General features: G+C 42.2%; 2 protein-coding genes across 2 annotated transcripts; both read right to left on the bottom strand.

Annotated features, from left to right (window-relative positions):
• Positions 1–624: 624 nt before the first annotated feature.
• On the bottom strand, positions 625–13009 carry LOC108109700 (small G protein signaling modulator 2). Its single transcript, XM_017218326.2, has 7 exons — positions 12141–13009; positions 6296–6963; positions 5376–6099; positions 5021–5317; positions 3526–4963; positions 3195–3472; positions 625–3134 (listed from the first exon to the last, which is right to left on the bottom strand). The coding sequence occupies exons 1-7, from the start codon at positions 12211–12213 to the stop codon at positions 3046–3048; spliced, it is 3567 nt and encodes a 1188-aa protein (XP_017073815.1). The 5' UTR covers positions 12214–13009; the 3' UTR covers positions 625–3045.
• Positions 13010–13266: 257 nt separating this feature from the next.
• Positions 13267–16759, bottom strand: LOC108109714 (molybdenum cofactor sulfurase). The gene is made up of 4 exons (XM_017218346.1): positions 16615–16759; positions 16390–16540; positions 15016–15795; positions 13267–14955 (listed from the first exon to the last, which is right to left on the bottom strand). Exons 1-4 carry the CDS (start codon positions 16685–16687, stop codon positions 13617–13619), a joined length of 2343 nt encoding a protein of 780 aa, XP_017073835.1. The 5' UTR covers positions 16688–16759; the 3' UTR covers positions 13267–13616.
• Between the last annotated feature and the right edge of the window lie 152 nt (positions 16760–16911).

Below are 16911 nucleotides of genomic sequence, written 5' to 3'. Positions count from 1 at the left end.
GTGTATGGGCTATGTATTGTGTTACTAGCGCCATCTATTTTTGAGACTTGCGTGGGCGTAGGAGTAAGCGCGGTTAACTTGTAATCTCAACTTTTATAAATCTCTAAAAGTTCCTGAGATCACGATGTTCATAGAGACAAACGAACAGACATAGGGTATTACTAAATCAGCATGTTTTGTGATCCTGATCAGGATTATATTCACATAATAGGATCGGAAATGCCATCTTTTACCTTTTATTGCAACTTTGCAACAAGGAAAGTACACCACATTAATCTACGATTAAAGGGGGCACACTGTGGCCTAGTGAGAGAAAGAGAGAGTCGTTGCCGAACTCAGTTTATCGTTTTAAAGACCATTTGTGATAGCAGATAAATTATAGCTCCCATAAAGGACCCATTATGAGATCAAACTTAAGCGCTTTTATCAAGAAGAAATAAGGAAATCGTCTCAAATAGACTTGGTTGTTACTCAAACAAGTTTGGACCTTAAAACTTCAGATTTTTTAGATCAGATGTTTAATATATTTTTATGATTATAGTAAATAATAGTATAATATAGTGAAATTAAAAGCAAAATAAATCAAAGTAAATCTGAAATGCAAAAGCACGAGAAAATACGCAGATTGTCTTCTTGTAAACATTTTACATAATTCCTTTTATTTTGTTATCGTCGACATGTTTTTGGTAAATTATACATTGATCTATGGTATTTTTTTTGTTTTTGAGGCCTTCATGTAGATTCATTCGGAACATAGGATATTCGTAATATTCATGCGTATGCTATATGTGGTTACAATCGTGGGTAACGTAATATTCTATATGCTCGGGCTCTATAGGTGGCGTCTCTACACAGACGGGTATAAACAGCTTAGCTTGATTACGATACATAATATATTATATATATATAGCGAGAGTTCCTGCCTTGCTCTTCGGGTTTTGAATTCTTTTTTTTTTTTTCGATTTTTATTGTAGTGGTGGATCAGAAGATCTTCTGTCTAATATTTGTATCAAAAGTGTGGCCAAAATTTTGGTTGGACTCGACTGACTTTCTTTATCCCCCTCTTTGTCCCCAGCCAAGTGTAAAATATATCCTCCTCTCGCTCTCGTTCGCCATCTCATTCTGTTGCCTGCCGTCTCCTTCTCTTTCGTTATGTGTATATATATATGTATATATGTATACGTTTTAGCGCTTACAAAAATATCAATATTCAAAGAAGCAACAAGAAATCACATTAAGTATTTTTTTGGTTTTTCGATTTTCCAAGTGGTTTGTTTTTTTTTCCATACACAAAAAGCGTGCTACTCGCATTAACTTAGTTAGTTTCCACACAAAGTGTTTGCTCTATATAGTTCTATATAATATAAGTTGTATATAAGCCCAGTGGAGGGATTTTTGGTGCGCCTGCACTTACCAAAAAACAACGAAAAACCAGATAGAAACTAGGTAGTTTTGCCTGAGAATAGCAACGAATCGGTTTCGATTATAACAATACACGGCTAACGGTAACACATTCCGTTCTCTATAACTATGTTGGGTTAATATTTGTATAAATATTAGTTTCATACATACTCGTACTCTATATACTATATATATATATATTTTTGGGTTGCATATTAATTCTGCTAATACAAACAAACTCAACGTTTCGCAGCCGTCAACAACAATTTCGTAACATTTTTCTGGGTTTTTTGTGTTTGTGAGTGTGAGTGTGAGTGTTGGCAATTGTTCGATTTACCTATTGAGGAGATATAGCCCCAGGATCCACCTGTCGGGCGGCAACTCGAGTACAAAATGTTCTCTCAACGCTTGCAGCTACAAATCAAAAATAAAGGAGAAAACCATATCTACCAAGCGAACAATTGCAATTTTTCGTTCAGGTTATAGGCAATGGAAAGCTCTTGAGATTTCAAATCTTTTTGAATTCATTGCTTACAGTTTTTGAAGCTAAAACTCACTGGGAATTATAGGAGATTTGAAATCTCCTGAATAGATTTGAAACATCCTGGAGTGGTCATAATAAAAAAATCTTACAAATCTTCACAGATTGAGGGAGAAATTAAGTTTCCTAAAACTTTTAACATGAAAAACTGGACACTTTCTGAAATCATTGCATACAGAGCAAGGACATTTCAGGAGATTTCAAATCTCCTAATTTAGCTTTTTCTTATCAAAGTGGTTTCTCGTTTTGCAAAATAATTTCTTAAGTAATATCATTTGTATAAAAACTTTAAATCGCTTTCCCATCTCAAGAATCTTATTCCATAGAGCTAACCACTCACTCCTAGAGCTTTCTATGCCTGCCCCTGAACATCTTTTCGATACAGGTGTATGTATATAATATATATATATCTGATTATTTGCCAAATCGATAACATAACATTAACAACAGTTGGCCGCAGTCGCAGCCGCACAGCATTGCCATATATAGACGATATCTAATACAATATCCATATATGAACGTGATCCACTTCCTGATTCCCTATCGAATATACAAAACGTATAAATATGCAACTGCCTGTATATAATATAATCGGTATATATGCATGTATATTGTATAAGTATAAATAGTTTATCTTTTACGTTGTTCGATTTCCACTTGATTTTCTCTCAAATTTTCTTTTGTTTTTTTCAGGTCACTACAATTTCCTTAATTTTGTTAAATTTTCTTTAAGCGATTCCCAGCCGTTTCCAAAAAAAAACCATTGCGGATTACGGGAAGCCTCCCAAAAACCCTCAGCAAGAGCCTCAGCTAATTGCAATCTCTACGGGGGTTAGGTATGCTATATGGTATATGCTATATATATGGTATATGGTATATGGTATATGGTATATGGTTGGTTATGTAATCCCTAAGCGCTTTCTAACTTCGATTCTACGTTTCTATGGCCTAGGTGCTAGCTACTTAGTACATCGCTTGCTCAATACTGATCGGGAACTGAGGTCTCCAGGAACTGACGACGGATGACTGATGACTGACGATGGCTCTCATATATCTTCACCCTCTTCCTCTCCTGCTCCTTCTCTTTCTCCTTCTCCCACCGATTACTTGTTTTCGATGATCGTCTGAAGCTGGAGAACGAGGTTTCTCGAAAGCTGAAGGATCGACTGAGCGTTGTGACGCTCCGCCATTTCTGAAAATAATAATCAATACATGTTTATCTTAATAAGATATCCTATCAATATTAACCAACCATTGAAGAACTTGATGACATCGGTGAAGTCCATGCTGTTTGAGAGGATGATGTCGCGATAGGTCTCCAGCAGGGCCAGGGCCAGAAAGAGGACGAAGTGGCCGGAGGCAATGTGCTTGGCCGCCCAGATCACCTCCCAGGTGGCGAAGACGTCGTCGTAGACGAGTTCCCTCTTGAAGTCCAGCAGGAACCACCGGTAGCAGAAGTAGAAGTGCGTGTAGTCGCCATTCGAGTCCATCAGATCGTACATCTCTGAGTCCAGGATCTGGATGAGGGATCTAAAGGGATCACAGGATTAGCAATGGAACCCATCATAACCCTAAACACTCACCTCATGTTGGCAAAGTGCATGTCCATGGCTCCGCCACTGGGGAAGTTCTCGATCATGCGCTCCATGAGCTTGCAGAAGCAGCTGTAGCTGAGCGACTCGTCGTCGAAGATGACCAGGAGGGGAGCCACCAGGTCGCACATGCCCTGCATGTAGCCCACGTCCAGGTGCTCCCACACGTACGTGGAAATCACATTCCTCAACTTGTCTAGGTTTTCATTCGCAAAGTACCAGTAGTTCCTGTCGCACCGCTGCACATCCTTCTCGATCCGGTGGAGATTCAGGCCGAACTGCTCCAGGAGCTCCACACTGTAGACACCACCATTGGAGCTGGCTGGCGAGACGCAGGCAGACTTGGGCTCCTGCAGAGCATCCAGCGATGCGACCACCGTGATATCCTCGTTGAGGGGTGACATCAGGCTGGTTTTTCTTGAGGTAAACTCCTCGGTGGGATCGTCGTCCAGAGCGTCCAGCGAAGCCGCCTCTGTTATTATCACCGCAGTGGCCGGCTGCGATGTCTCCTCCTCTTCCTGGTTGTCCAACCTCACATCGTCGGCGCTGTGGAACTTGCTGAGCTGTCCTGGAGGCTCTTCCTCCTCCAGCTTGGCCTCCACCATGTCCACGAACTCGTTGCCCACCGTCTCGTAGCTGCTCGTCGAGGGGGAACTCTTGATGCTCAGCATCAGGATATTGCCGCTGCCATCCAGACCCAATCCCAGATCATTCTCCGTCTCGGAATCAGCGAAACAGTTCTCCTGGAGACGCAGCGGTTCCATGTTATCGATGTTCTGGAACTCCAGGACCAGTTGCTCGCTGAGTTGCGGAATTTCGCGTTCCTCCTGCTCATCCTGCTTTGCCAAGACCTCCTCCTCCTCCTCTGGATTATTTTGCTCCTGCTCTTCGGCTTCCTGGCCCAATTCCGCTTCGTCGAACAAGTCTCCTGGATCAGATATATCCGAAAAGTCATTGTCATCGAATACATCGTTCTCTCCCTCATCCAAGATCAAATGTTCCTCATCCTGATCCTCTTCGCCATTCCTTTGCTCCAATTCCATTTGGCGAACGCCGTTGGTGAGTTTCTGTTGGGGATTCGTCGAGTTCGAAGCATTGGCCGCCAGGCGAGCCTGCTCGGCACTCAATTTGGCCACGGCCAAAGCCGTTTTCTCCTTCTCCCGCTGACGGACGATGGCCTCCACGGCCAGCCATTCGCTCATCGTCGTCTCGTAGTAGTGCTTGCAAGTCTCGTCCTGCTTTTTCCGTTCCTCTGGCGTCGAGCCAAAGGCATAGTGCCCCAGCAGATAGGGCCACACATCCTTGCGCAGATCGGGTTCCACGCCGCCAAAATACACCAGGCGATAGAGCTCCAGTTCACCGGTGACAACGCCATCCTCGTGCATAGCCAACCACTTTTCCCGGGACAGACCCTCCTCATCCGCAGCCACTGGTGGCAAAAAGATAAGGATTAGGTGGAAGAATATAAAAGGGAACTTAAACTCACGATCAGGCATGATGCGACCGTTGACCAGGCCGGAGAGATGAGTGCGCACCGTGGAGAGGTGGCGGCAGTAGGCCAGCCAGCCGTAGAAGGCCCTCGAGATGATCTGCCTGCGCATCGTGGAGCAGACCAGTTCGATACTGGTGCTCTGGCTGGCCTGGATCAGTGGCGTTTCGCAGCTGCTCTGGTCGATGGAGAGGCTCTTGCTGGAGCAGTCGCTACTGCCGGTGGTGGAACAGCTGCCCAGGTGCTTCCTCCGCGGACTCGATCGCCCCAACTCTAGGATGGGATGACTGGCCACTGGAAAATACAATGCAAGATGATATCATGGGAGTAACTGTCTCCTGCGGCCACTTACAGAACTCCTCGTGCTGACATTTGCTGACCACTCGGAACACATAGTCGATGGGGGTCTCGTCGACCACAGAGCCTCCGGCCTCCATCACCGAGGGCAGGATGTGTCTCCGCACACTCTTTGGCCAAGGGAACAACTTGCCAATGCCCCGCTGCGACCACAAGGGCGGATCCAATTGGCCATGTGGCAGAAGACCCGTTTCCAAGCAGCTGAGAAAAGCCTGTAGGTGTCCGCCCTCGGGGAAATGAATGGGCGGTCGCTGGACGCCATCCTGACCCACCAGGATAATGGTGCCACCAGTGTCTCCGCCACGATTCTGGTGGCAGTGCACATAGACGATCTCGTCCACGTTGATATTCAGGGCGTAGCTCCAATAGAAGCTCTTGTCGCCGCCATCGCCGTCATTATAGCCATTCATCAGCTGGTTGGGTGTCCACTTGATCGTCAGAGACTGGATACTCTGGTGCAGGCTAAGGTATCCTGGCATAGGTTCCGAAACATCCTTGGGCAGGACCAGTACGTTGTTCTTTCCGTAGAGCAGCGTGGTGCGGGAGTTCTGATGTAGCGACTCCACATAGTCTTTGGCCACACTCGCCGGCGAGCAGGCCTTGAAGGAGCCACTGCTCGTGTCCTCCGAACTGGTGTGCAGGCTGCGCTTGAAGTTTATGATGGGCCGGTGGGTGGTGGGCGGTGTCCGGTTGCCTGAGCTGATCCTGTGTCGTTGCACCTAGTCGGGGGGTGGGAAATAAGGGATGTTAGTACCATATTCATGTAAGGGCAAAACATCATGAAAAGCGATTTTCTTTTAAAGAAATCAAAAATTAATTAACTTATCAACTTTTTAGTATTTTTCTTCTTTAAATATATTTTTAAAAATTATAAAAAATTAATAAATTAAAAACAAGAATGCCAAGTTTGCTCACCAGCTCATCGGCACAGGGATCGGACCAGTAGTGGTCGGCAGTCTTGGCCCGGGTGAACTCGAGCGCACAAGGACCCACCAGCAGGGAGCTCAGAATGGAGCCGTAGTCCGGATCGGCGACCAGCGCCTCGCGATCGTAGTAGTTGCTGGCATTGCTCACCAAATGCTCGATTATCTTGGCCAGTCGTTTCTCATGCAGGGCCAGACGGATCCACAGGTACTTGCCAAGTGGGGCAATAGCCCCGCCTCCGGAGCCCGTTCCCGCCCCGTTGGATACCGTGTTGATGGTGGTCACAGAGCTGCTGCTACCACTGCCTTTGCTCAATAGTTTTGGCTTGATAATGCTGTCGCTGCTGGAGGAGGATCGCTTGCCGCTCACCGCATGCGACTCCTGGGCGAGTTCCAGTTCGAGAAGTCGCCGGCTAACGTAGTCCGCCTCTGGGCAGATCTTGGCTATCTTTTGGATCAGCGCCGTGGTCGAGGAGGTCTTGAACAATCCCAGAGCCCTCCGGCGTAGGCCATGACTCAGGCAAGCCTCCACAGCGCCGCAAAGCGAGGTCACTGAGCTGCTCTCTTCGTGGACATACTTCTTGGTCACCGCCTCCTCCATCAGCTGCTTCACCTCTTTCTTCACGCTGGCTATTAGCCGCTCTTTCAGTTCAATCTCCGCTGGAAGGGGGACAATTACAAAAATCTTATTAAGTTTTCAGACTTTTAATATTAATATTATTTATCATATTTTTACAAAAACCTGGCCAGGGCTTACAGAAATTTGACTTTCAGCTGGAGAAAGGGTAGTCCAAGTCCAAGAGAAACATCTTCTTTTCTTCTTAAAACGAATAAAAGTAAATAAAACAAAGATCCCAATCATATTCCATTATTTGTTTACATTAAAGTCAAAATGTCTAGAGAAATGCAAAAGGGTTGACGAAGGAAGGAAGGAGCATCTTGTCCACGTAATTGGAAGTTACTTATTTGCCTTCGTGCGGTTATTGATAATCCCTGGACCTCTCCTAACGACCGACATGACACTTCCACGCCCATTTCCTTTTTATTTCCCCACAGAGCACTCGTAACGGAGCCCTCCCCCGATAAATATGCTTTGATTGATAGCACATGCCGCCGTGCCACCCCCACCTGAAACCTCCAATGTCCTTGGTCTCACAGTTCCTAGTGCCCAATGGCGTGGCCCCACAAACTCGTCTGGGATTGCGTTTGCGTTTCGGAGTCCGCCGACCGACGTCAATCATTTTGTCATCGCTGTCAATTTTTGTTTCGTTTGCTTCTGTGCACAAAGTCGTCGTCCCTATGCCTCACTGAAACCCATAAAAACCAACATTTATGGAAGCGCACGGTGCGTATGCGTAATGTGTACATATTCCGATCAAGAGGGCATTAAATATTTAAATATTTGATTACTGATAAAGAGAATATTAATTTTAAATTCAATTTAAATAAATATTTAAACTAAATATCTGTTTTATCAAATTATATGGCAAGTTGCTCTTAACAATGAGTTTTCTAATTTAAATCTTCAATGAAAACCTTTAAAATTCTATTAAATATTTTGTTAATAAATGAAAATTGAATATTTCAGCTCTTAATAAAAGCAAAAGGCAAGTTTGTCAAGGAACTTGCTAACCTGTTGCACATAGAAATTAAATTCCAGTGCCTAATACAAAATACAAATTAGAGAGAATCTTCAAGCAGGACTACTCATTTTCTTTGGTGTTTCCTTACAGTACTAGAACTTCCACACACACACACACACACACACACATATACACACTGTACACGCATGTAAATGCCCCGGCATTGTTCTATATACAAATATGCTAATAGGATAAAACGACCACGAAGTGTGGATGCCCGGGGGGGGGCTGGCAGAGGAGCTGAGTGGTGGGAAGACGTAGGGCCGGGCGCGCTTCTAATTAGAATGGAAATAAAGGATTTACGCCGCTACGTGACATGGCCCGCCAATGTCCAGGACCCGGGACTTGAGAGCCAGGACACGGGATCCGGGTCTTGTGGCACAAGCAGGACCAAAATCGATAAGGGAAACTTTTCAAGAAATTGCAACAGTTCTGTAAACAGTGAAAAGCGGCAACGGTGCAGCCTCACAAATCAATCACTTAAGTTAGGGGAGAAAATAAACAGTTTTAATATTAATTAATTAATTATTTTATTTTATATAAACAGTAACTTGATGAGTTTTGATACTGAAAAATGTATTACTTAACAAAACAGTTTCCTTTAAATGTATTTGAAAATTGGAAAATATTTAAATATTGTTAAAATTTATGTTTAAAATATGTTTTGGCATTTATTAATTTTACGAAAATATATTTACGTAATTGAAATATTTAAGAACCTTAATAATTTTACCAATTTGATTCACATAATTCAGAAACATTTTTTAAATATAAAATTTGAGGTTGAAATGAATGTGAAAATAGTTGTTTCGTTCATAAAAGTGCCATAACTTTATAATAAAAATTCTACTGACTAAAAAACTTAAAAAAAAAGTCTATAAATATTTGCAATAAATAGCACTTTTGAAATAGAAAAGGTTATATGGATAAAAATATTGAAATTTTTGTTTACATTTATCCAAGTTCCATTACCTTTCATGGTAAATATTAATTAATATTTCTTTCCTAAATTATTTCAAATTCGTTATTAAATTTAACATTTATCTATATGGTATTGGTATAAAAACACCCATTTTGCCTTTAAAAACTTTAAAACTTTCGAACATACCGCACTTTGCCTGTAGAAACCACATTGGAAATGCGCGAGGAGGCGGCAGGAAAATGCGAAGTGCATTCGGGCACATCGACACATGCACTAAGTTGTTTATTTTCAATTCCCGCTGCAATTTGAGTGAAACATTGCGATAAACAAGGCTGTGTGTGTGTGTGCGTGTGTGTCTGTGCCTGTGGCTGAGCGTGGAGGTGCTGAGTGCAGCTGTGTGTGTGTGTAGTAACCTTGACTCGATGCTAAAAAACTTCCTTGAATTCTAACCTACAACAACAGAGCGAGACGAAAGAGGGTAAGAGAGAGGAAGGGAGAGGGCAACACCTGCGACGCTACCAATACACACACACACACACTAACAGTGGCACACGCACACACTTGACCCTGAACAACATAAAACAGCTGATGACAGGACGAAGGGCAAAACGAGATGGCAAATGAGACGCTGAAAGGCGGTGACTCGCTCTCTCACTCTCTCTCTCTCTCTCTCCCTCTCTTCCTTTGTGCGCTCTCTTTTCGTTCAGAGAGGGATGGCCAATGTAAGGATGTGTGTGAGCACCCTCTTTAATTTGCCAGTAACACAATAACAAAAACGACGACATGGGAGGGTCCCTCACACACACACACACACTCACACATATCATTAAATCCCATGCCAGGGCAGCCATATTGCTCAAACATATGTTTGTTACCGTTACCCAACAAAAGACGCAACACACACGTTTGCCAGCATGTGTGTGTGTGTACACAGGAAAAAAGCAAAAAATAATAACAGGATCGTAATGGGATTTCTTAAGGACTTTAGCATTGCGAATACTAAACCTTAGTGTGTAAGACTAAAAAACGAATTAATTTTTTATCAAATCTTGCACATATATATTATATATTGCGTTTGCGAGGAGTGCATTAATTATATTAAATAATAATGATAATAAAATGCAACAGTGCGTATACTTCATAAATTATTACGCACACGTAGCGCTGCAAAGTATGCTATGATTTGTGTATTCCGAAATGACATCTTAATAATATCATAAATATTAGAACGACTTATTAATGGGCAGTCTGAAGGTGCACTGAAAATAAATGTTAATACACTACATCAAAATATTTTAAATAGATATTTGCGTTATCGAATACTATTATGTTTCCGTATTAAATCCTCAACACTTAACTTTGATCGATTGCGATATTATCCCTTACATAGCAAGGCAAACCATTCTAAATCTCCTTCGGTAATGCATTTCCGCCCAGTGTCTCTGGCTGGTAGGGGAATTTCTGAGCAGCAGTGAATGGTAAACGTGAGAAAAGAAACCCGGACATTGTGCGCGCTTCTCTGATTACATTAATTGCCGGGCAATTTGATGACTTTCAAATGAGAGGGCAGCCCGTAAGAGGGGGCGTGGCGTCCGTAGAACTAACCGAGCGTAATCGCATCGAACGACGTAATGCAATTACCGGTTCCGTCCGGCACTAACGGTCGCCATATATACAATATGTACACGCTATATGCTCTATATGGCCAATTAGCTGCGCAGGAAGGTAAGGGCAGGATGGGAAGCGAAGACAAACAGCAGATTAATGCCAAATTGACCTATTGGCCGTGAACTTTACATTTCGCATGGTCAGGGTAATACCACCTAATTGGCATTGGTCGTGGGAGTGGGACTGCGGTCGATGGTCTGTGCTCTGTACTTTGTATTCGGTGCTCGAACACCGAGCAATTCAATCGATTCAAGCAATTACAGCAGCTTTACCTGTGATCCCTTGCGAATGCAATCTGCTGTCCAGCAACGATTTGCCTTTTTAATTAATATCCCGCCACAGGCAGTTGCGGTCAGAGATTTTCTCAATTTCCGGGCATAAAAAATATCGAAAGGGATTACCGGAAAATGTCAAACGCCAACTCCTCTCTGTGATGGCAATGAACAGGGGAACTTTAATTCAACTTAAGTCAATTGAAAACAGCTGTAGACCTACTTAGTGCGTTGTACTACCAACTACCAGCTACGCAACTTTCATAACTCGTTGGATAATATATAAATTATGTCTTTATGTACTCAATAATTCGATCAAACAAAGTAAATAATATTCCCAATTTGAATCCATGAAAAACTTCTGTGATGTATCGCCACTCAAGTTAACTCAATCGAAGAGTATTATTCAAAAAGTTCGAGTCCAAGGAGCTGGCATTAATATACATGTGCGTGTGTACATGTCTATCCGAATATTTCCCCAGATTCCGGATACCATACTCCATATACGAGTATAACACCACCCCGTCGGGTTCATTGAAGCAATTACAAAAAGTTTCGCTACCCTAACCTTTCAATATACAGTGATCTATAAAAGAATTCTTTGAAAATTAAATCTTAATTAGTTTTCTATCTGTATAAAGTTTTCTGATTAAAAATTTAACTTTATTATTGTTGGAAGATGAATTATTTAAAAAACTTTCTTGAAGTTAAGCCAAAATCAATACAATAAATAAAATGTTAACTTAATAAATACTTTTAAAAACAATTTTAAAATTATAATAAAAATCGATCTAAAAAGCTTTGCACATATTTAGTTTCCCTTAAAATGAGTGCCCACTGTATCATATATTTTTTCTTTTTGCTCTCCTTTTTTCTTTATTTTCTTGCAGAAACGACGCCAAATCATTTCACTTTCGCACCTTCTACGCATCAACGTTAAGAACAACAACAAAGAACACACTCACACACAGACAAAAGTTTTGGCATTTCGGGATTTGTGTATATGTGTGTGTATGCATGATATGTAATTGGTATTTGCCACTGTTGTTGTTGCCAAAAATGTACACAGAAAAAAATTCAGTATCAATATATATATATATGCCTCCATATTTCTTTGAAACGAGTAAAGTGACCGAAACGTTATCAACAAGAATAGAAAAATACATTTATTTTTTAATAGTTATTCAATAATTTTCAAATCCTAGGTATTCATCTTTTACACCATATAATCTGATTTTCCGCACATAAATAAAATACTTAATCATTCAAAATTTCTCTCTGTGTGAAGGACGGAAAGAGAAGGGCCGAATACAATAACTGTTTCTCACTCACCGCTGCTGGCGTCGCCTGTGGCGTTGGCAGCGCTGCTGGCGCCGCCGCCGCTGAAACTGTGTAGCATGTTCATTTGTATTGGTGGATGATGGACACTCTCTCTCTCGCTCTCGTTTCTTTTTATTTTTTGTGGTATATTTCTTGGGGCAAATTGTTTCTCTCTCTCTGCCAGCTGCTTGTTTCCTTTAGCTTTTCTTTTGTGTTTTTTTCCTACTTTTCCTTTTGTTTCTCTCCTCCTTCTTCTTCTTCCGATTTTTTGTTAACAAAAACTGTGGTATCAAAATTTTCTTAGATTCGTTGTCTCATTTTTTTCTGGGGTTTTTTTTGTTGTGTTGTAGTTGTTGTTTTGCTACATTTTTACTACTACGCACGCACACACACCCGCACACTCACACACACTTATATAACAACAACAGAGTGTGTGTGTGATGATGCTGCTGCTTTGTTGTTGTTGTCGTTTCCTCTTTTTTGGTAGTAGTTATTCACATTTTTGCTGCATACTTTTCGGCTGCTCCTCTCTTTGGGCTTCAGTGCGTTTGTGTGCTGGTGATGCGGTTTTTAATTGTTATTATTTTGCATATTATATTGTTCCTCTTCTGCTCTTTGTTTATATTTGATTATATTTCTTATTGTGTCGTTTATTGTTTTTCCGCCACACAGCAGCTTTTCTGCTCTGCTCGCCAGTGTGACCGCGATTGGACTCTGTTCTGCCGGCGTCGCTGCCACAGTCCACTTCGCTGCTTTGCGCTGCCCGTCAATCGACGCAACAGCAGGATTGTCCATTTATCGATAGACAAGCAATCCGACACTAGGGTTGTCAGTCCGTCCGTCGGACATCTGCAGTCAAAATATATTTTTGCACATTAGTAGGTACCCTTATGAATCATCTCTAAAAAAAAAAAGGTTTTTAATGACAAGTTTTTAAGTTATAAGACATAAAATATATTTAAAAGTAAAAAGAAGGGAAATAAGAGGATATTATATTTCGTATTAAAAAGCTTTCCTTGCATTTATGACAACCCTGCTAGGAACCTAATTGAGTGATGGGCGCCTGATTCAAAGTGACATTTACCAACCCCACATTCGAAACTCGATTTCCCTCCCCAAAAACTCTAGTATAGACAAATTGATTTGATTGTGTTTATTTTTCAATTAAGGCCTTTCAAAGGCTTAAGAAACTGGCAAGAGGTATCCGGTTACGTTGAGCTTAAACTATGCGTGAATGTTTGTGCATGATTGTTAAAGTTTTCTCTTTATAAAACTAACATTAAGTATAAGCAAAATGAAAGCTGACTAAATAAAAAATAACATTTAAGATTATGCTGGTATGGTGGAGAGTTAAGTATTTAAGTCAGAAAATATGTCCTTAAGCTAAAATAATTTGCTTAAAAAGATATTTAAAAATGATTTGAGAACTATAAAATACATATAGTCAACTAACCGATTGGACAAATGAAGATGTGATGTGAGAAGGGCTTACTCCACCAGGACAATGTCGCCGCAGGTCATGTGCTGGTCTTTGCCCTCCAAATTGTTCGTGTCCTGAGGAATTCTAGTGATGTAAATTCCGAATCTCATGCGACCCTTTTGAAGGCGGGATATTGTGGTTAAGGTTTCCGGCGATCGTTCGCCGGTCCTTTGGTTAATGCAGATCATATCACAGCGCTGGCAGGGACCTTCCACCTGAAAGTGGATGCCGCCGATGGACAGTGCCTTGTAGGCCAGCTCCTCGAAAGCACAGCCCGTATCGATGATAATATTGGCCCGAAAACGATCCACAGTCTCGTCCAAAGGCTCCTCGAATTGAAGGGATCGCACGGAAGATTTGTTAAGCAGCAAGAACTGAGCTTGATTCACCAGACTTAGCTTCTGCTGATCCTTGGAAGAGTTTCTCTGGCCCGATTGTCGCAGTAATCGGAGGCCCTCTAAGCCCAGATTTTGGCTCAACCACTGGGCAACCTCGTCGCCACAATCTAATCCTTCCACTGGCTGACGGCACACTTTGCTGACGCATTTCGCCGAGTCTGCTGCCTGATCCTCCAGAGAAAGTGGCACTGACACAGAGGAATCGTCTCCGAACCGCAGCTCCAATTGGTTCGACCTTATCACAGGCTTTATCAGGCACAGTTCCGTGCAGCGTTTCTGAGTCAACGCCATGCCATTCATGTCCACAATCATCCACTCGCGGTCATATTTCAGACCCTGATCCGTCAGAGGCCATGAGCCCTGCGTTTCGATCTTGAAAGCGGCACAGGACTTCACCGGAAATATAGCCATTTGGAGTAGTTTTGGCCTTAACAGCTGGACTCTCTCCTTTAGCAATGGTGGCAGTTGCTCCGCCTGATCTTCGATGAATTGTATCCTCTGCTGCGGCTTGGTGGCCAAATAACTAGAGCGCAGCATCTTAAGAAACTCCTCCACGTCGCGGATGGTGGTCATGTAGCCAAAAGATACACGTACCGCTCCCGTCGGCTGACCATCGATCAGGTCAAAGTAGTCACCGCATATGCGACCCGCTCGCTTGTAAATCGCATCCATGGCATCTTCATCGAGATTTAGGTAAAACTGACAGGCACCGATGTTGCAAAAACATCCTGTTCGCAGGAGAATCCCATGCAAAGCAGCCACACAGGCGATCTCACCGAACCCCACAAAGGATCCCGATTCCGTGCGCACATTAAAAGCCACAATGCCTCCCTGGCGGGATTTATCCTGGTAGCCCACTTTATTATACAGCTGGATGAGGGGTTCGCCATTGGGATGTTTTAGCTGCTTCAGTTCGTTCTCCAGGTACCTGGCCAAGCCAAAAACGTGCCTGAATATGGTAATATTTGTATTTATATATTTTATTATGATAAAATAATCCAATACATACCTCGAAATCCTCTCCATGGTGCCATACTCCCCCGTTTTGGGCACTAATCTCTCCAGCGTGCGAAAGCCCTCAAGCAATCCCACAATGGCAAGGAATGGCAGAGTGCCATCCTCGTAGCGCTGGTGGAAGGATTCCCTTAGCTGATGATCCATGGCATGAGGATATGCATAATTGATGGTACCGCCGCCAAAAAATCGACGCTTTCCGAAGGCCTCGGCTCCTCGTCGACTGACCAACAAGGCACCCACTCCCGTGGGATAACCGAAGATCTTGTAGAAACTAAGGCACACATAGTCTGGACGGTATTTCTGCAGATCCAAGGGACTGGTGGCCACAAAAGAGGCGGCATCTAGGCAGATATAGTAATCATTCTGGGTGCTTTCTTCTTTCTCTCTTCTAGAACCCCAAATTTGTTTTCCCGGCTTGGATAAGCCACCGTTTTGGATTGATCCAATGGCATCCAGGGGAATTTTATACCCACTAAAGTTGCACTGGGCGGAGAAGGTCACAAGGGAGTTCCCAGTTTTCTCGGATTGCTTTCGAACTCCGTTTTCTTTGGCCAGTCTGCCAGAGATTTCATTCTCCCTCAGCATATATATACCATTTGCCTGGACCCTTTCTCGCATTCCCAACACTGAGGTGTGGTTCTCCTGGCAGAAGTGGAAGTCTCCCGATGACCCGAAATCGAAGTTATCCGCCACTAGGGACAAAGCAGCTGTGGCATTCGCCGTGAAGATCACATGGTAATCCTCGGCAGTGGTGTTGAAGAATTCCAGTACCCTAAAAAGATTAACAATAATAATATATTTTATGGATTTATATACTTTTTACTTACAATTTTTATGAACTATACCAAAATGCTTAACCGATGATGAGCTTTTGGGTAATTCCTTTTTTTATATTATACTAATCTTCTTTGATAATATTTTATCAACGTAGAGAACAGATTTTAAACTTTTAATATTTTATCTTCAAAGAACTACGATTGTTTTTATACTTAATAATTTATAATCATACTCAATTTGTGTGAAAACGTTTAAACGATTTTATAAATAGATACATAACTGGTTTTTAACAGTTCTTTGTGGATTGTTTAAACTTGATTATTTAATATTAAAAAAAGTATATAACGTAATATAGCATAAATTTCCTCCTTATTTAGTATTTAAACTGACAGCTTTTAAGAAAATAAACAATAAATGTTTATGTTATAATCTACGCTCTTCTTTCTTGTTTACGGCCTATTGCCTTGGAACTTCAGAACCAAATTCTATACATTTTATAAGCCCCCCGCAAGGGCAACCCAATGACAATGGAATTGTTATTAAATATTATTATTCTAATAACATGATTTACGGACATGGATGAACTCACTTGAATCGTACTTGGTCCACGAAATCACCGGTGAGGCGACAGGTGTGCGGATTGCAGAACACATTCCGCTGCAGTTCTTCCGCGGTGGCTTTCACCTGGTTTTCGGCATATAGAGTAGTGCCTGCATGATCCAGGTAAACACTCCTGTTCTCTGTTTGATATACATGTGTATAATTAATGCCGTTATCTGTTTACAGTAGGTATTTCACCATGATTTCCACTTACTGGCCAATCTAGAGAATTCCGCGTCTATTTTCGATTGCTCCGATGCGGAGAATTCCGGGTGATATGAAGACATGTTGGGAACTATTTGAGTTGAGTGGGAATCGGGCTTTATTTATTTGCCGCCGGCCTGCAATCAATCGCCGCATTTGTTGCGCCATACTCTTTCTAAGAACGATATACGATAGTATACATTAGCTATCATGTTCGTTCTATTGATATTACTGCTTTGTGTTTTAGATATATGTAGGCCAAACTATCTTTGAGATTTTCATTAGTTTTATAACTTTCTTGTAGATA

Source organism: Drosophila eugracilis, unplaced genomic scaffold (assembly GCF_018153835.1).
Source record: "Drosophila eugracilis isolate 14026-0451.02 unplaced genomic scaffold, ASM1815383v1 contig_649, whole genome shotgun sequence".
NCBI lineage: Eukaryota > Metazoa > Arthropoda > Insecta > Diptera > Drosophilidae > Drosophila > Drosophila eugracilis.
The sequence above is the reverse complement of the archived record's forward strand: the minus strand, read 5'-3'. Positions and strand labels throughout refer to the sequence as shown.

Coding starts and splice junctions, on each gene's coding strand:
- LOC108109700 (XM_017218326.2), bottom strand. CDS start 12,213: ATGAACATGCTACACAGTTTCAGCGGCGGCGGCGCCAGCAGCGCTGCC. Junction 5,318..5,375: donor ATGTCAGCACGAGGAGTTCT/GTAAGTGGCCGC, acceptor TGTATTTTCCAG/TGGCCAGTCATCCCATCCTA. Junction 3,135..3,194: donor TGTCATCAAGTTCTTCAATG/GTTGGTTAATAT, acceptor TATTATTTTCAG/AAATGGCGGAGCGTCACAAC.
- LOC108109714 (XM_017218346.1), bottom strand. CDS start 16,687: ATGTCTTCATATCACCCGGAATTCTCCGCATCGGAGCAATCGAAAATA. Junction 15,796..16,389: donor GTGGACCAAGTACGATTCAA/GTGAGTTCATCC, acceptor TAATCTTTTTAG/GGTACTGGAATTCTTCAACA. Junction 14,956..15,015: donor ACCATGGAGAGGATTTCGAG/GTATGTATTGGA, acceptor TACCATATTCAG/GCACGTTTTTGGCTTGGCCA.